At 38.8% G+C, this 19,769-nt stretch overlaps 1 protein-coding gene across 2 annotated transcripts; it reads right to left on the reverse strand.

The window, feature by feature from the left end:
• Positions 1-24: 24 nt before the first annotated feature.
• Positions 25-18,850, reverse strand: DSN1 (DSN1 component of MIS12 kinetochore complex). Of its 2 annotated transcripts, none has more exons than XM_072399650.1 (10): positions 18,711-18,850; positions 15,228-15,472; positions 13,698-13,771; positions 12,930-13,002; positions 10,170-10,257; positions 6,995-7,054; positions 4,704-4,775; positions 3,217-3,364; positions 1,203-1,290; positions 25-813 (listed from the first exon to the last, which is right to left on the reverse strand). In XM_072399650.1, the coding sequence occupies exons 2-10, from the start codon at positions 15,382-15,384 to the stop codon at positions 746-748; spliced, it is 828 nt and encodes a 275-aa protein (XP_072255751.1). In that variant the 5' UTR covers positions 15,385-15,472; positions 18,711-18,850; the 3' UTR covers positions 25-745. The 2 variants fall into 2 exon arrangements, with proteins under 2 accessions (XP_072255751.1, XP_072255752.1); XM_072399651.1 differs by having other exon boundaries at positions 18,815-18,834.
• Positions 18,851-19,769: the final 919 nt, after the last annotated feature.

The following is a 19,769-nucleotide window of genomic DNA, read 5'->3' on the forward strand; positions in this document are numbered from 1 at the left end:
ACCATAACAAAGGTGTACAGCCAATTGCATATATGAAACAGTTTAATAGTTTTGACAATAGCTCAGTGAATGTACATATAGACAAACTGGTGATTTATACGTACAAACAAACACACCATAAAAAAGGTTTTATTTTGATTAGGCTAGGTCTACCCAGGCATTTGGAAATTGTTCAAGCCATGTAAACCCTGGCTGTGCTCAGTGGAACCTTAACAGGATTTAATATGTTCCTCTCATCAGTTGCTAGAGTTCACTGTACTTTAAATTAGCACTCAACTGTTTTCACGAAGGCAGAGAAAGCTTCTGAATAGGATTTATATCCAAGTTCTTCAATTTTCACAGCTATCAGCAAGTCTTCCCCTGGATTACACTGTGAGAGTGTTGCTTTTATGGTTCAGTGAACCTCAGATGCGATTTAGGAGACAATAAATCTGGAAGCCAGGCAAGACTGGGGTGTTCCCATGTAGTCAGAGTACATCGACCTTTAAAGAGATTTTCCTTTTATAAAAAAAACATCATGTTAACAAGCCTCCAGGCAGCTGATTGGCAGGGTGCTGTACATTCAAAACCATGGCTGGCGACTATATGGAACGAAGCCGATATTACCACCATGTACAGCGGCTTGCTTAAAGAGGAGGAAGCTCAAAATGTGCAGCACAACCCATATAAACAAATAAGGACTAGCCGAGTTTCCGCTGTAAATACAAAACGTCATGTGCTGTCTTTTACTTCTCAAAATGTCCAGTTATTTTTTGGAAACTCTAAGAAATGTACGGATTGGAGAATCTTCCATTGGCTTAAAAGATTTGTCTTCTGTAAATTGGGAAAAAAAAAGGTTTACGTTAATGAAGCATACATTGTAGTCATTTGTAAACAGGTTTCATTTAAACACAAACATGCAGTGTATACTCAAAACAATCTTCACAATTTTCCCACAGATGAACTGTGGGCTATGGAAATGCAGTCAACAATTCACCTATACTAGAAATTATCGGCTCCGAGATTGATCAGGAGATCCAAACTCTCCCAGAAGTTTGTTCTTGTACTATAGCAGCTACCAGAATTTTAATGCCCCTTCCATGACAGAGGAAATCACAGAGGTCTGCAGTACATATGATTTGGGGTAAGAGAGTTTGGGAGACGCATGCTACTGGAGAATGCAGGTTCTAATTCAACACATATTAAAAAGATTAGAAGCTTACTAAGTTGCGTTGAGAGTTGCTGCAAGTGTGAAGATGTGTCACTGGAGAAGGAATCTATTAATTTGAGGGACTGCTGAAGTTCATCCAACTGTAACAGAAGAGGTGACAAGAAAATTCCAGGTAAAATGTATTATACAACATAGCAACCCAAACAATACTAAAAAAAGATTAACATTAAATGGCAGCATTACAAATTTTACTTCTACAGCCTGTCAGATTTTAGATTGATATTGCAAGGAAAGGAGATTCATCATTTTTATGATCATATACATAATTTCCTAGGATACTGGAAGAAAAAGGTAATCAAGGGCAGAGTCACAGTTTAATCCATTGCAATATGTTACTGCAGGTCATTTTAGGTGTGTTGTGATCAGGAAGCCCATTTGGATACAAAAATGTTCATGACCATGTATTGAAAATGCACTGCATATACATCAAGTGCATATACACATATACAGTGGGGGAAATAAATATTTGATACCTTGCTGATTTTGTACATTTGCCCTCTGACAAAGAAATGACCAGTATATAATTGTAATGGTAGGTTTTCTTGTAGCTGTGAGAGACACAATAAAAGAATCCTCAAAAATCCAGTGCTCAAAAGTCAGAACTTGGTGTGCATTGTAATGAGTGAAATAAGTATTTGATCCCCTATCAACCAGCAAGATTTCAGGCTCCCCGGTGTCTTCCCTGTATGCAGGTAACAAGCTGAGATTAGGAGCACCTTCTGTAAGGGAGTGCTCCTAATCCAAGCTTGTTACAGTACCTGTATAAAAGACACCTTGTCCACAGAAACAATCAATCAGATTCCAAACTAGCCACAATGGCCAAAGCCAAAGAGCTGTCTAAGGATGTCAGGGACAAGATTGTGGACCTACACAAGCCTGGACTGGGCTACAAGACTATCGCAAAGTAGCTTGGTGAGAAGGTGGCAACAGTTGGCGCGATATTTCACAAACAGAAGTAACACAAAATAACTGTCAATCTCCCTCAGTCTGGGGCTCCATGCAATATCTCCCCTGGTGGAGTTGCAATGATCATGAGAACGGTGAGGAAGCAGCACAGAACTACACTGGGGGAACTTGTCAATGATCTCAGGGCAGCTGGGACCATAGTCACCAAGAAAGCAATTGGTAACACACTGCGCCGTGAAGGTCTGAAATCTTGCAGAGCCCGCAAAGTCCCCCTGTTCAAGACAGCACATGTACAGGCCCATCTGCAGTTTTCCAATAAACATCTGAATGATCCAGAGGAGAACTGGGTGAAAATGTTGTGGTCAGATGAGACCTCTAGAGCTCTTTGCCATGAACTCAACTCGCCGTGTTTGAAGGAGGAGGAATGCTGCCTATGACCCCAAGAACACCATCCCCAGGGTCAAACATGGAGGTGGACACAATATGCTTTGGGGGTGTTTTTCTGCTAAGGGCACAGGACATCTTCACCGAATCGGAGCACCTCCTTCCTTCAGCCAGGGCATTAAAAATGGGTCGTGGATGGGTATTCCAGCATGACAATGGCCCAAAACACACGGCCAAGGCAAGGAGTGGCTCAAGAAGAAGCACATGAAAGTCCTGAAGTGGCCGAGCCAGTCTCTAGGCTGGTTGATAGGTGATCAAATACTAATTTAACTCATTACAATGCACATCAAGCTTTGACTTTTGAGCACTGGGTTTTTGAGGGTTCTTTTGTTATTCTGTCGCTCACAGCTATAATAAACCTACCATTACAATTATAGACTGGTCATTTCTTTGTCAGAGGGCAAAGTTAAAAAATCAGCAGGGGATCAAATACTTCTTTCCCTCACACACACACACATCACCAAATACATATCACCAGAGAAAAATCTGCTTACTGTAGAAACAGCCAGACAATACTTCAGTGATAATGTTAAAATCCTGAAATTATAAAATGACTTATAACCTACAAATGCTGAATAATAAACTCATAACACCGGTCTTCGAGAATATAGACAGAAAAATTGACATGTCTGCAAGCACATATTTATGTCACATACCACAATTTCCATGTTGTCAAACACTGCCCCCTGCTGACGCAATATTGCATTGTAGTCTGGTTTACTTTGCAGGATGTCTGCTTGAGATGATGGCAAGCGTGCATCATTTTCTGTAGGATGTTTTATTATTTCATTTTCCTCCAGTTGCCTAGGTGAGGAGAGAAAAAAACAAGTAAAAGGAGAAGCACAGAAAATACTTTGAAATACTTAAGTCCAAAAAAAAAAAAAATAGTTTATTGGTAAAATGAATATTCAAAATGGGGGTGGTTAAGTTGGTTTTGACAGTCTAAAATGGCCAGTTACACAAAAACAAATGTCTGTCTACAGAATTTAGTCAAAGACAAAGGTAGAGACAAAGGGATGAAGGGTAATATGATGAGGGATCAGAGTTTTAAAGTGGCTGTGATGAGATAACCCCAGGGTGATGGGTTTGCACAACAGGGCATCCTAGAGATGTCAAATAAATAAATAAATCTCGCCTTCCCTATCAGCCTCACTGCAAAGACCACTAAGTGCTACTGGCTCCTAAGTTTTCTTCGCAGGCCCCTTGGTTTTGGGAAGATTAGTCAGGGGCCCATTTCTATCATTTCCTTCAGCAGGTTTTATTAAATTCCTGCAAGCAGCACTTCTGTTTGTTCATGCATTCTGAATTCATTTCGAAACAAAAGATACTTTTCTCTCTATATGTACCTGTAAAACACAAACATGCAAATAAAATATACCTGGACTTTAAATGCAAAGGGGATGAGCAAGCCCAAATCTGTTCATACTGGACACTAGTCAAAGGTCACCTTCACACCCTGAAGATGGGAAAATGATTAATGTCAGGAAGTTTACAATCTATAAGGTGGGGAAAGTATAACATTGGAAACTCTTCTGGACAGGGTTCTCTCCTCCTCCTGTGTCACTGTCTGTCATTTGCAACTCCTATTCCTACAGCACTGTGTAATATGTTGGATCTAAAAACGGTTTACTAATAAAGTTAATAATAATAAAAATAATAATAATAATATTAGGACAGCAACTGTCAGCCTGCAGGTAACTTATGCCTTTTTCCAATCCCAAAGTGGTGCTACAACATTCTTGTGCCAACAAGGAACATGCTCATAGAAAGATTAGAGCGATAGATAAGCTTTTTCTTCTTTTTGCTTCTCCATTTACAGTTCAGTCGCTGGATAGGAAATGGAGGTGGCAGAGTGAGAACAGAAACATAAAATCTCCTGTCTTGTCATTAGGGCTTGAATGGAGGTTTATTAATGGAGGGACTGAAACACAGATTTTGGCATATAAACCAGTACATACAATACACCTTTATCATATTTAGCAGTGTACCCAGAGCTTAGTTTTATTTTTACATATTCAGATTTTTGCATCAGGGTAATTATGGCTGCTTCCCTTTAGGGATTTATACATTATATAAAGCAAACTGTATGTATGATTTTATGATGTTTATAAGGGCTCCTTCACTATATCATATTAAAACAAACCTGGACACGTCTTCAGCTTTCTTCTTGTAATCTTCCAGAAGCTCTTCCCACTGCTGACACTCGCCGGTCATACTAAAAAACAAAAGCAGAGTTAGCTAGGATTCTGTCATGAAAAGCTGAACGTGGGGACTTAGTAGACAGTAGTCAGATCAAAACACACAACTACAAAAGAACAGATAGGCAGCTTCTCTTCCTCAACTTTCCATTTCATCTATGGAGAACCGGTCTTTATAAATATTCCATGTAGCAAGAATGAGCAATTTTAGCTACTGCGGCCGCTGACTTGTGAGCATCGCATTGATGGTGCGCGGTGACAGCAGCAGAGCAAAAGGTTGCTCATTCTTGCTGTAAGGTCTCCAGAAAGATTGCCAATTAACAGACTTTTCTTGTTATATTCCCTTTTAAAAACACAAGCTGCTGCCACCGGTGCAGTCATGGGTTTCTTAATGGCGCAGTTCAGATGACTTTCTGCCGAGAACGATCCCATTAATTGAAGAAGAAAATCTTCTGATGTCTTCCTTCTAGCACTCTTTTACAGCCAAAGTCAGACACATGCAAAATTGAACAATTATCTTCACTTACGTTGATGGCTTTTTCTGCTGCAGAAAAACAGGGCTTTAAATGATGGTAAAGGGGGCAAAGATGCCTACACAGTACAAAATGTTACTAGTTTACCCAGACAGAATGTAATCCATTTCTAAACTCTCATTAATGCAGCCTTATTTTTCCTCTGAATTACTTTAGACGATACAGCTGAAATGAGGGAAACACACACACACTGTATTGCTTTCTTTATTAAGAGTTGGATTTGAAGTGGACATAAATTTAGGTCAGCATTAGCCAATTATGCAGGAATAAGGCTGTGAGAGTAGGGTATGAGAGTACCTACATCATTATAAACCTATCAAGTCGCATTCTGCTTAAAAGGTCAAATAATCCACTGCATGATATACACTCACTGGCCAATTTATCACATGGCAGCAACTCAATGCATTTAGGAATGCAGACAATGTCAAGATGTCCTGCTGAAGTTAAAACTGAGCATTAGAATGGGGAGAAAGGTGGTTTACGCAATTTAACGCGGCATGGTTGTTGGTGCCAGGTGGGCTAGTCCCGGTATTTCAGAAATAGCTGATCTGTGCGCACATTTCTAGGGTTTAAATTGAATGGTTCAAAAAGAAGAAAAAAGGATTTATTGAACTCAGAGATAACTGGTTTGAGTTGCTAGAAATGCAACAGTTACTCATATAACCAATGAAAAAATTATTTTATCAATAACCAAATGTGTGAAAAAATTAAAGTAAGGAACTATTAATGTTCACTCCATTCCAGCAATAATTTTGTTTTTTTAAACAGTTAATATGTCAATTATCACAGCCAAGTTGTCCACAAAAGGATTTAAAGCAGAAGAAAACCTGCTGCCACCACAAAGGGTTCCCCAATATATGCTCAGCACACTTCACCTTGGGGTTTGAAGTCTTCAGCTCCGCACAGAAACGTGCCAGTGTACACAACACACAGTCCGGACAGGCTGACAAAGTTCTCCAGCAGAGAAGACCTTATAGCTTCCCATTACCACATCTGCCTAGGCTCACGATAAAAATACTGCAGAGCTGCACTGATGTCAAACCAACAATATTCACTACAGTACTAATGTCCATTCACCACCGCCATAGGGAAAAAAAGAGGACAATTCATAAATCTGGGTTCATGCAAACATGACTGACAACGCATGTTCTTAAATTGGTGTTTAAAGAGTTCCTTATTTACATGACATGATTGGGAAAGTCAACATATCCCAACTGCAGACACCACTGACTGAAAATATTGGGAGAAGGTTTGTGTGTTGAGTTTGAAAAGTACACATGGCACATGTCAGATAATTCTAAACCACGACAAATCTGACATGTGTACAGTGGCTGCAAAATGCTGCTCATCAATCTGCCGCAGCAAATCAATGGACAACAAACGGTAATGATGGCTATGCATGTCAACAGAGGACAACAAAGTGGAGTGACCCTTGCCCATCCGTCGCTCTCCATAGCACAGAATGGGCACTGTGTGTGCAGCCTTCATTTGTTCATATGTCACTGAAAATTACTATGAAAGATAGCTTCTAGCGACAAAAATCCTACGTGTGTACGTAGCCTTCAGTTCTCAACTAAAACCAAATATATTAAACAAGAATCTCATCTATTTTTCAGGTTCTCTGGTGTAATCAGGTATTTGTGTTGCCAAACATCAGATACATAACTGAAATATTTAACCCATGAAAACAAGAGAGAACTTACACAGCGATATCGCTTCTAATCTTTTCCTGAAAAGCTTCCACATCTTCATCATTCGGTAAACTGCAGGGAATTCAAAAAGTTAGAATTATACTCGGACAGAAAAAAAAAAAAAAAAAAAAAAAAAAAAACACATACATCAATATATAACTTACTACATTACATGCACACTGTCAGCATAAACCAATGCAGTGTTTAAAAGGAAAAATAACTACTTACTGTTCCATACATTCATTGTGGATATGAAGAAAACTGATAATGGCAAATATATCTTATATGTTATATATTAATTGCCCAGGAACAAGTTCAGCAATAAGGAACTGTGACTTTTCCTCCCCTAACTTAGGCAACTAGCAGTGTCAAAAGCCCAGCAATAGAAGGCTCCATATTTCTCCTGTCAGCTATACTTTAACCCTTCTGGCGTTCTAATTATGTCCATATTTTCATGCAAAAAGCGTAACATTGTTAAAATTTATTTTATATTATAGGCTTATAATTCTTAGGCATAACTCACATAAATATGTATAATATTTATTAAATTTAATAATAAACTTTAAATAAAAAAAAAAATAATAGTTAAAAAAAAAAAATAGTTAAACCTGTAATATAACTGAACAGTAGCATGTATGTATGTTATATATATATATATATATATATATACACATATACATACACACACAATATAACGATTTCTTTGTATTGGATTCAGTACAGTTATTATGTATTGAATCCAATACAAAATTACTTGAATTTCCCGCCGCGCCTCCCGCACGAACCGACGTCACCGGGGAACGTCACTACATTCGCCGGCTGAAGATCAGAAGAAGAGGACGCCGCCCGAAGACAACACCAAAGGAACATGGTAAGTAGGGTTTTTTATTGTGTTTAGCGACCGGGTATGGCTCGTTATTATCGCTTTTTGCATGTATTTTTTCCCCCCTGAGCCACACTTGGGAATACCGCTATGGGGTTAAACTAATTTTTATATCTGTATGTCAAACAAGTGCATTTAGCACCTTGATTAACAACAGCAGATAAGGAAGGAAATAGAAAATGAGCCACATAGAGACTGTACTATTTTCAGATTTAGAAGGGGAATAAATCTGCACTATGGAAGAGGATGAGTAAGAGCTCGCATTGAAGGGTGTTGTTTTTAAGAGTTTATCTTGCAATTTTTCTATTCAAATAAAGGCAAATTTTTACAAAAGCCTGTGTTTGGACATCTGATATTTTTTGAAGGCAAAGAAATACAAAGCAATACAAAGCAAGTCAAGCACAACCTCTAAATTGTCTGTTTGCATGTTTATTGCTGAATTGGAAACAATGGGATTTTTTTTAACCACCTGGGCGTTACACTGATGTCTAGATATCTGTACCAAAAGCGGTACACTGTTTTTCATGATTTTTTTTTTTTTTTTTAAATTGTTGTAGACCTGTAACTTACAGAAATATGTCCGAACAAAGGTCTAGTAGATATCATGAATATAAAAAATGTTTGAAACACACAATCATGAAAAAAAAACTTAAACTTGCTTAAACAAGAATACATAAATAAATGAAAAATACTGAAAATGCAATAATTCGGTATACTGTATAATAATATATTTTTCTAAAACACCTCCCTAGTGTCCGTCACATACCTATAGACAAAACCACATAAATATATTTTGTATTATTTTGTATTGGATACAGGACTTTGTATTGAATCCAATACAAAATATTTGAATTTCCCGCTACGACCCCCATCGACGGGCGCATGCACTGACATCATCAGGAATCTCCGAGGGGCGCGTACACGAACGCCGGGTATTCTAATTCTTTCCAAACTTCTGTACTTCCATGCAAAAAGTGTTACATTTTTTGCATGGAAATGTATTTTAGATTGTAGGCTATAATTCACCGAATTACTCAATAATTACTTTTAATTCACCAAATTACCGCATAATTCACCAAAATATGTCCAAAATTTTATAAATTTAATAATAATTTTTTTTTATAAAACATAAAAAAAAACCTTTAAAAAAAAAAAATTAGTGTATAATGTAATGTACAGTAGCATATATATATATATATATATATATATATATAAATAAAAAAGGATTTCTTTGTATTGGACTCAATACAGCTTTTTTTGTATTGAGTTCAATGTAAAGGAACTCAATACAAAATTTTGACTTTCCCGCCCCGCCTCCCTCCCGCGCCGACGTCACCAGAAAACCCCGGTGATCGTCACTGCACTCGCCAGATGAAGCAAGAAGATACAAGACGTGTCCGGAGGAGCTGCGGGGAGAAGGCGAGTATTTTTTTTTTTCGATCGACGCTGGATCATTGCAGCGGGGACCAGGTAAGTAAGGGAAATTAGGTAGTGAGAAAAGTTCGGGTCTATCGATTCCCGAACCAAGGTCGGGTGGTTAATTAATGCTTCCAAATCTCCATACTGCCTTTCAACTCTCACTTACACAAGTAATTGGAACTAAATACAAAAAATATAAAGCTGCCCCAAGCAGGTTACTTATTGAGGAAGGGGCAGACTATGGCCCTTCTACAATGAAATAAACATATCTGCAAGATCATAATTGTTTATTTACACTCTATCTTTGCTCCATCACGGGCAATATCAAGATGCCTTGCATATCCCAGAATCCTGCACAGAGCTGTGCACACAGGGAGCAGTCTGTGTAGACCTTAAAGCACCAAATGATGCTCCCATTGCAGCTGGTGTAAACCCCCCACTGAAAGAAAACTGCAAAAGATGTATTGTAACTTACTAGGATATATCAGCGCAACATGGAAAAGAAAAAAATCTATCTATGGATTTCCGGAGAGCTTTGACAGGGGAAAGGGGTAAAAAAAGGGCAACTTACAAGATCTACTATGCACGGGTACTGGTAGATGAAAAATGAATGGCAGAGGTGACATAAAAGACCTATCAAGCCTGAAATGGTTGTTAAACCTCTGCATTTTATTTTGCACTCTGTATGAGCATTTAAAAGACAGAGCAAAAGAACACAGATAACTACAAAGCATTTTCTTCTGTCCTAGGCTTGTTTTACGTCATTCACTTAAGAATTAGGAAAGCCAGGATCAGCAGGAAAACCCAAAGTCCCCCTTTACAAGTATCCAATAGTATCCCTAACTTTTTAACCAGGTTTATATCAAGGTAAGGAAAAAAAAATACCTTTTGAAGCCTTCAGTGCATCTTTTGAGTGTTCCATCACGAGATAATCGCTCTGTGAAGCGCAATATCTTCTCCTTTACTGCTGATACTGTAGAAAAGATTATAAATCTTCACCATTGGTACATGCAACTCAGCAAAAGCAGAAAAAAGGAAGTGGGAAGAACAGTAACAGTTTATTTTATGTATACTGTAAGAGTTTGGCAAATATCTTTGCGGTTCTACCGTGCTGTTTTACTAAACAGCCCTTAAGCATTACATTTAATATCTACTTTGGGGAAACTAAACTGCCAGGTATAATCACATGATAAGGAATCAGCAGTAAGGGAATGATAAGTAGCAGGAAAATCTCGAGTCATTCATATGATGTATAGCCACATCTTGATAAATTCTGGGCAATATTGTATTTCAATCCCATAAATTATAGGCACGCCAGATGGAGAGGAATGATTTTGGAGCTTATATTCACAGCTATCCCTCAATTGATGAGATAGATGTTAAGGTTTTGGTAGAATTACCTTTTTCTTATTTTAGGAATTAGCGGAGGTGAAGCTGAAGTTACATAGTAGGTTAGGTTGAAAAAAGACATAAGTCCATCAAGTCCAACCACTAGGGAAATAAACATATCCCAGATATAAAACCCTAAATAAGACATAGTTGGTCCAGAGGAAGGCAAAAAAACCCCGGTAAAATTTGCTTCAACGGGAAAAATCCGTTCTGATTCTATGAGGCAATCGGATGATCCCTGGATCAACAGTCACTGGTATTTTTACTTTAAATCCTTAATCCCCAGTTATTTTCTGTGCTTCTAGGAATCATCCAGCTTTTTTTTCTTAAAGCAATCCATAGTAGTTGCTGAAACTACTTCCTGAGGGAGCCTATTCCACATTTTTACAGCCCTTACAGTGAAGAATCCCTTCCTTATCCAGGGCTTAAGCTTCTTTTCCTCCAGACACAAAGAGTGCCTTTTGTAATGCTCTCAAAGTGAATAATTGGGAAGAGAGCTCTCTATATGAACCAGTTGAAGGGATGCTTTTTAGCAAGTAGAGATGTGGAGGACTTAGCAGCGTACTTCTTGGGCTTCTTTTTTTTTCCCATAGTACTGTTGATCAAACAATCAATGCCTGAAAAGACTATGGGCTCAATTTACAAAGAATGTTTTATCAGAAGTTCACAAATTCAGCACTGGAGTTATTTTCCTGACAGCCAATTAACGCATTTATTATGTCAATTCACAAAAGGTTTCAGACTTATTAATTAGCTCATGTGATATTTTAAGGATTCATGCAGTATTGGATTCATTATTGCAGTGCATAGGAAATGGAAGCCAGCTGTGATATAATTAGCATTTGTTATATTGACATGTGAAATGCTTTGCTTTAATTTTGAAACACAATTATATAGATAGCATGATAAGGTATTTTCTTAAAAAGCCTGCCAGTAAAAACCTTTGTGTTGCTTAATATCTAACTTTCCTACTGCCAATATGAATCAATTTGCAAAATAAGATGTTATTTTTAATTATTATTCTTTTTTGCCTTGCTTTTCCACTTCAATAACCTCACAAATGGTTGTTATTTTATTGACAGTTCTAGGCTGAAGGTAAAATGCTAAACAAAGAACTTGCAATACTGCGTGAGCTAAGATTCGTGAATTAACATTTATCAAATATTCAACTTACAAGTTCTTATTTTTAATTAACCAAGCCTTATCAGCACAGAAGCCCATCAGTCCAGCACTTTGCCCAACAGGTCATGTGTATATGTTCTGACAAGAGACTGATGCAAGAAATAGTCAAGGAAGGCTCTGAAAGGGCAAGTCTGTCATGTGCTTAATGATCTGATCTGAGGATCAGGAGGAACAGCAGGTAAATCCCTTTTAGGGCTTCTTACCAATTAGATAAATTCTGACTATTCTGTCTATGCAAACAGACACCTAAAAATTGAGTGGAATTCAGAACCTGCCAAAGGGTTTATTGGTTGGGCAGGATCATGCTCCACGGATATGACTGGTTCTACAGTGGTACTGTTTTATTTATTTTTTTTATAAACAAGATGCTTACTAACCAAATATAAAAAGCAGTCTTTCGGGGCATTTCCAATTTTCACTCAAAATAAAACTGCAAGAGTGGACAAAGAAAGGTTTGGCCTACAAGAAAGCCCGTTTCAGCTAGACAGGATCCTGATGCCAGCATGTGGACATTATTGGTTATGTACTAGAATATTACACAATATGCTAATGCAAGGAGACTATCTACAAAGAGATTCCTAGCTTGTGCAACCCGTGTATCTCTGAGAATTCCATCACTACACATGCCTTTTGTCTTAAGCTGCTTCTGTAAACTCTGAAGAAGTTTTTCTAACAACCAAACGAGTGGAGGCAGAATAAATACATCCTAAATCCCATAATGAAAAAACTAGGAACTCCTTTGAATGAAATTCGTACTGGTCAATTGGATGATAGTAAATGTTGGCCTCCATTGGCACCTATTTATGTAATATGAGAAGTGCTTGTATTTAATGTTTTTGTGCAGGTATATGTATTAAAATGAATACTTAGAATAAATATGACTTTTTGTACCTAAAAATTTTCTTTGGTTTTTGTAAATAAGTATTAAATAAAAAATATCCAGGAGGTAGGGACCAATCCTCTAATAGGCAACCATTACCAAAACATCGAGCTTCATGTACAAGAAGTGAAGGGGCTATTCCCCAATGAAAAAATGTACTGGACGGGGAAGAATAAACCCAATGCAAAACTTACCGGTCGCACCAAAAGAACTGGCGTTGAATCCATCAGTATGGGACAAGGAGTTTTCTAGCTTATGTACAGAATACTGAAAGGTAAGAAAGAAAAATGGGTGAAGTAACAGTGAAAGAAGCATTAAACATAAAAATTAAGAAAGAATACCGTATTTTTCGGACTATAAGACGCACTTTTTCTTCCCCAAAACTAGGGGGGGGGAAAGTGGGTGCGTCTTATACACCGAATACACGTTAAATATACCGGTAATTAAAAAAAATCATACTCACCCGATCCCGCGATGCTGTGGGCTTCTTCTTCTCCTCGCTCTCCTCCCGGCTGCAGCGCGTGTCTCAAAATTGGGTGCGTCTTATAGGCCGGAGCGTCTTATAGTCCGAAAAATACGGTACTTAGCAAAATGTCTAGTAATAAGTAAGTGTGCCCAGAGCAGGACCTGGAGGTCCAGCTCTGTAAAGGCTTGAGAAATATTTTAGAACTATCAATGCTAAATACAGTTCTTCTAGGAACATATATATATACATGTTTGCTTTCGTATTCAATGTCAGACACAAGTGTGCTTAGTCATAACACAAGATACAGAACACAAGATACTGAGTCGCTGAGCAGTATAAACAAGTTTCTTTTATGAAAAGAAAAAATGTTTTCCCCTAAAAAACGAAATGGAGTCTAAGCCTCTACCTGCTGGCCTAATTGCAAAAAGCAAATCCACCGAAAAAAATAATTAATTTAATGGGATATTTTCTGTTGAAAAAAGAACATTTACTGCACCTGGAAGCAAGCGTGGATGAGCTCCATGAGGCGATCATTTTCCGGCAATGACAAGCTGATGGCATCACTGAGACCTTTGATAGTCAGGACAAAAATAAATATTAATGAGTCCAACCAACCACTTGTTCACAGATTTGTTCTCTGATAAAATGGGTTTCTTTTAACCTCCCTAGCGGCAACCCCAAGTGTGACTTGGGGTAGAAAAAAGTTGCTGAAAGCGTTAACCCCGAGTCACACTCGGGGTAGGTAAACCTATGGGAAAGATAGTAAATTCAGTGCTTAGCTGATCCGCTGGCATCCCGTGTTGTCCAATGCTGCGACCCAGCTCTTCTTCCTCCGGTGTCTTCTTCACACAATGAGTCATATATATATAACCGGAAACAAATGTACTGCTAGGGAGGTTAAGCTAGCCAAAAAGTGAAACAATGTTGACCCTAGTAGACATTATTCTGTTTAAAGGCCAACTACCTTCTCCACATTTTTTTTGTTAGGGCATCTTGAGTGTGGTCATGTTGTGTCACCTTTCTCAGGTGGTTGGGGTTTACTAAATGCTAGAGAGAGCATCAGAACATTAGGACATTGAACCACTTTTTACAACAATCTTCTGAGTAAACACAGAAAGTGGGATAAGGAACGCTGGCTTTTATTTAACTAGAAGTGAAGTGTGGCAAGTCAGCATAGACAGCACTAGGGATGAGGTGATTGTTACAGAGAAAACTACATTATTTTTTTTTTTAACCAACTGAAAAAAATCTTTTAGCCAATAGCACCACCTGGCACTTTTCAGTAACCACCTGGTTGTTTTTGAGTAGTTACTGAAAACTGGGTCACAATACAAGGGCACTGGTCAGTTGGGTTATATTACAAGAATGATGGAAAAACTGCACATACTGAAAGGGCAGGCATAAAAAGTTGGACCTAAGCATAGCAAGGGTGGGGGCAGTAGAAAGCTGACAGAAATATAGGGGTTATTGGATTCCGTTGGCAACAACAACTGGGAATACATTTGTGATGTATTGCCCCGCTCACTTTTTGCCCACCCAACCACAGCTATTACTAACCCAGCTTAAAAAAAGTCCTGGAGAGAACACTGTAAAAACCTTTATTGCCATTCACCCTTTATTATAATTTTTAAAAAAAATTGATTATATACAATTAGTGGATGGATACCAAAGCAATGCATGTCAAACTATAAATTGTGGCAAGCTACTATGTGGCTATTTTTTTTTTTTTTTTTTTTTTTTAAATGAAGGGCATCCCTACACACCTCCAAATATCAATGAGCTGCCTTAATGCAATCCACAAAATACCAAAAGGTACAGAATGGAGATGTGCAAGAGGAATCCTATTGTATAATCCAGGTAAGGTAATATAAAAGAATAAGCCAATGTTCTACTGATGCACAATACACACACAATTCACTTTTTTCTTATTCTTCTAAATGCTCAGCATCAATATTTCTAGATCACAGGACAAAACATACAAAGAATGTATTTTAGGAAATTTGTTCATTCTCAACACATCACTCACCTGTTGCATTGTGATATATAGGGGGTAATGTCCTCCGGCGTTTCTTTCCAACCGATCTTCGTAAAGATTTCCTTCTAGCACGAGGGCTCGGGGAAGTCTCCTGGAAAGACAAGTTGTTTGGGCTGGTTCTTTGTCCTTTTTCAGGAGTAGAGGCCATTTTAGGAAAGGGTGGTAGAAGTGATGATTTATTCTTCTGGCCCAAATTTGAAGCAACAGTGTGTAGAGACCTTTACATTTCCATCGCTCTATTAAAAAAATAAAAAAAATCTCAAAACGATGAACACCTTAAATAAGCAGTCATCTATGACTATAAAGTTACCTTTTTTTGTTACAAAGTAACATTTTTTTTCAACAATAAACAAGTCCTAACCATTTGTGTATGAAAACTAAAATATTTGATTATGGGAAAGTGGAAGCAGACCTTTAATCCGTGCATGCTGGTGAACTTGTGTCATAATGTGCAAGTGTGCAACGCATATTTGAGCATTATGTCACCTTGCATGGCAATCACCCCTAATTCTGATATTCCCCGTGCTCTATTTCAATCGCTGGTGCCTCTGCCTTTACTCAGGTCTTTTTTCAGGTTAGAAGTTGTCGACTTCTTGATCAGCCAGGCAAGGATAAGGTAACTATGTTACTTCTTCCTGACTTAGAGTAATTTACCCATACTGAGGTTCCCCTAAACGCTAACCTGTGCATCTCTGAAAGACTACAAAATGCTGGAAAGGCCTACCTGTCAGCACTTTTTTACTAAAGGGCCACTTTAAGTCACTGGCTCTACTGTTGCGGCAGATAAAAATATAGGAGATCAGCCTGTAGAGAAAAATATATTGGGAAGCATAATCATAACTCTAACTTGTGTCCGGCGCTATGTGAACACATTAAGGTTTTTGACACCAGTAAGTGTGCATCTTTTCCCTGAAACCACTTCATTAAAGACACAGACTACACCATAGTTTTTACACATACACAATCAATGAGAACATTAGTGGTGCCCTTTTTCAAAACTAAGACAGGGTAGTATACACCACCAGCTCTAGACCCCATCAATTGAATACTGTTCATGTCAGCTCAAAAACACAGAGCTGCACACTGCCCTTTGTAGCTTACGGAGTTGCTTGAAGAACCCTATGCTTTGCGCTGCCATTAAAACAGACTGGAACCTCCATGTATTTGAATGTAGAAAATAAGTAAACAGAAGATAGAGTGAAGGCCTGGATAACAGCTGCTGGATGTGGAGAAGATAAAGAAATGCTTACAGATTTGGTAGAGTTCTCCTAGACAAGTCTAATCCTTGGGAGCACGATTTGTTTGAGCCACCTACAAATAATAGAAGGAGAAGCTGGTGGCATCATTTCAGGGTCCAGGGTCTAGTAAAGACTCTTTTGAACTTTTTACCCCTGAGGAACCCTTGAAATAATTTTCAGGTCTTGAGAATGGAAATGGAAAGAATGTTCCTCCATACAATGGTGGCTAGTATACCATCTTTATAGATACCTAAATCATCAGGCTATCTCCATTGAGTATTGTTGGACTCAGAACTATGCAGGTATCATATATGGGAAGTCTATCAGCCACAGTTCAAGGAACCCCTAGCAGTTCCATTTAACTCTGGCTGAGAAGGACTGATTTAGAATGACCAAAACAAAATGATTATTTCTGAAAGAAGCAGTAATCATGAGGTACTTGTAAAGCCCTAGTCATATCATTGCAGTCTATACTACAGAGCAACTATGGAAGGAGATTTTCGCTTGATGAACCAATGCTGGGAAAACAAGGTTCTTGTTGAAGAAAACATTAGAAGCTAACTAAGTAAAGAAGGATATCCTGGATCATCTTTGGAGGATGTGATTAAAGCCTGATTTTATTTTTTGCTTTTTTTTTTATTAAATGCCTTTTAAAAAAATGCAAAGCCTATTATCTTCTGTCTTTACCATCATGGCTTTAAAGACTAAATGGCCACGCACAGCCTCCTGGTAAACGTACCTCACGAATCCAAGGAGGCTTTGGGCGGCTCCTTCTGTGTATGTTTGTTAAAGAAGAAAACTTTTTTTTGTTTTTTTAACAAATATAGCAGCATACGTTGCCGGGTCTTGTGCCTGCGCAGTGCAAGATCGGGTGACGTAGGCAGAATACACAAGAAGGAAGAATATGGCAGCGCCCAATGCTTCCTCTGCGCTGGAACGAAGCAAGAAACCGGGACGACACAATCGTATAGAAGACAGCTCCAGGGGGATCGAGAGATCTGCGGAAGTAATGGTCATTTTTTATATGCACTTTAGTTCCTCTTTACAAATTTATAACATGGGGCATGGATGTTTTTGTGTACTTTAAAACAAGGGTCCCAAACCCTCGTGGACCATGTCTCCGGTACACATCGCAGGCTTAGGATGGGTTGTGTCTCTGGACGTCACTCTTGGGGAAGTTTCTTCCCCTTTCAGTGACACGCGGCTCCACATTCATTCAGAGTCCGTCCATTTAGTGGTCAGCGAGCGCCAAAAGGGCACCACAGCTTTAACATACAAAACTTGCAAAGTTGGATTTTTCTTTCTTTGTAGGAAACACCTTCTACATCTATTCTGCAAGAAAGGAATCTTCCTGGCCTTCATTTTCTTGACAGCGATGACAAAGATGTAAAAAAATTAACTTTGATGCAAACTTATTTGAAATTGAGCCAAACTCTGCAAGTATTGCGTCTGATTGGCTTAGTTTCATGTAGTTTCAGCACAATTTGCATTCAGTTTTCATAAAAGTCACATTTTCTGCATCCCTCTAACGATTTCTAACACGGAGTTGTGCATACGCATTTCAGCGTACAAATTCACCATCTGCCGAGATGAGCTAAGCAAATGACAAGGCGAATGAGCTTCTCACGTATCCTGACATGGCCAATTAGGATCGCTGAAGATCGCCGAACGTAAAGGAGACAGCAAAGTCGTTGCAGCCAAGGAGGGAGGACTCAAACATCCCATTGCTGCAGCGGTGACAGCGATTGTTGCATTTCTAAATTGTAAGCTCTTCGGGGCAGGATCTCCTTCTCCTGTGTCACGCTCTGTCATTTGCAACCCCTATTTAATGTACAGCGCTGCATAATATGTTGGCGCTATATAAATCCTGCTTAATAAGAACAATAATTTTAAAATGTGCTGTAAGAATCACAGGAATGCGTTGATCGGACTTCATTTTGGTGATATTCCCTCTTTACACCCCCTGCTTCTGCAACATTTACTTTTGGGTATTTTAAAGGTGCATGTTCATAGGAGGTCTATACATGAGAACACATGGAGGGACAAACTGAGAAGCAAACAGGGGCAGAAGCCTGTATTTAGCAGTCCATGCTAATAAAGCATACATGAGCTATGCATTGCACAGGAGAGCAGCCATTCACAGAACTTTACCCTGCACATAACTTATAACTAAGAAATAAAAACAATAGAAAATAAATGACATTACACCACCCCCTCCTCAGCTGTGCTCACTTACCATCCCTACTGAACACCACACGCCTCCTCCCCCCTCCGTACACAACAATCACCACAGCAGCCCGCTCGCGGGTTAAAATTAGCCAATAGCAGCGCTGCTTTTACCCGATCCAGAGCCAAAGAGACAGAGCGTGTGATTGGTGGCGCATCAGTATAAATCCGGCGGAAACCCGCGTCGAGATCAGCCGACGGGAGCGCGCACCCTGGAAAGAAGCGCGTGCCGGTTCCTGACTGGAAACGCTAAGCGTGTTTTTGGCGGGAAAGGCGTGTTTGTGTGTTGACGTGATGTTGATCGGCAAAGCTCGGTTACCATTATTTTTTTAGTTTAAAAAAAAGTTCCACTGGGATAATATTTATGTTTCAAAAATGTACTCAGCTCCTTTTTTATCTTATATTGATATTCATTTCTATTGTTTTATTTAGGATCTTTCTCACTGTTTCAGGCTCTCTAACGAGGCATAGGCCCAAAAGCAGACTGGTGACTATCCAGAACTTATATCAAGAAGCTTCTGCTGAGTGATTGTGGCATTAAACTGGGACAATACCGACTTCTAGCTGCCAGTCCCTGAGAGTCCTAGTATTTTCACGGAGGCAGAAGTTGATTCCCCTGTGGTGTAATTCCATTAGCTGCCAATAGATAGCACTGTTAACCACATTACAATTGTAGATAACAGTCATAGTACGGATGGTCCCCAGGTTACATTCGAGATAGAGACTGTAGGTTTGTTCTTACATAGTTACATAGTAGGTTAGGTTGAAAAAAGACATAAGTCCATCAGGTTCAACCACTAGGGAAATAAACATACCCCAGATATAAAACTTTATAAGACATAGTTGGTCCAGAGAAAGGCAACAAAAAAACCCAATTTGCTCCAACCGGAAAAAAAATCCTTCCTGACTCCATGAGGCAATCGGATGTTCTCTGGATCAGCAGTCACTGTTATCTTTACTTTAAAGCTTTAATCCCCAGTTATATTTTGTGCTTCTAGAAATCATCCAGCTTTTTCTTAAAGCAATCTATAGTAGTTGCTGAAACTACTTCCTGAAGGAGCGGCTTCCA

Source organism: Pyxicephalus adspersus, chromosome 2, assembly GCF_032062135.1.
Source record: "Pyxicephalus adspersus chromosome 2, UCB_Pads_2.0, whole genome shotgun sequence".
NCBI classification, from domain to species: Eukaryota; Metazoa; Chordata; class Amphibia; order Anura; family Pyxicephalidae; genus Pyxicephalus; species Pyxicephalus adspersus.

Bases quoted from the DNA above. Each gene is read 5' to 3' on its own strand.
- DSN1 (XM_072399650.1), bottom strand. From the start codon at position 15,384: ATGGCCTCTACTCCTGAAAAAGGACAAAGAACCAGCCCAAACAACTTG. The intron at 3,365-4,703 runs GTTTGTTTTAAT...CTCCTCACCTAG, and splicing joins AAAGCTGAAGACGTGTCCAG to GCAACTGGAGGAAAATGAAA. The intron at 814-1,202 runs GTAAGCTTCTAA...CCCAATTTACAG, and splicing joins GCAACTCTCAACGCAACTTA to AAGACAAATCTTTTAAGCCA.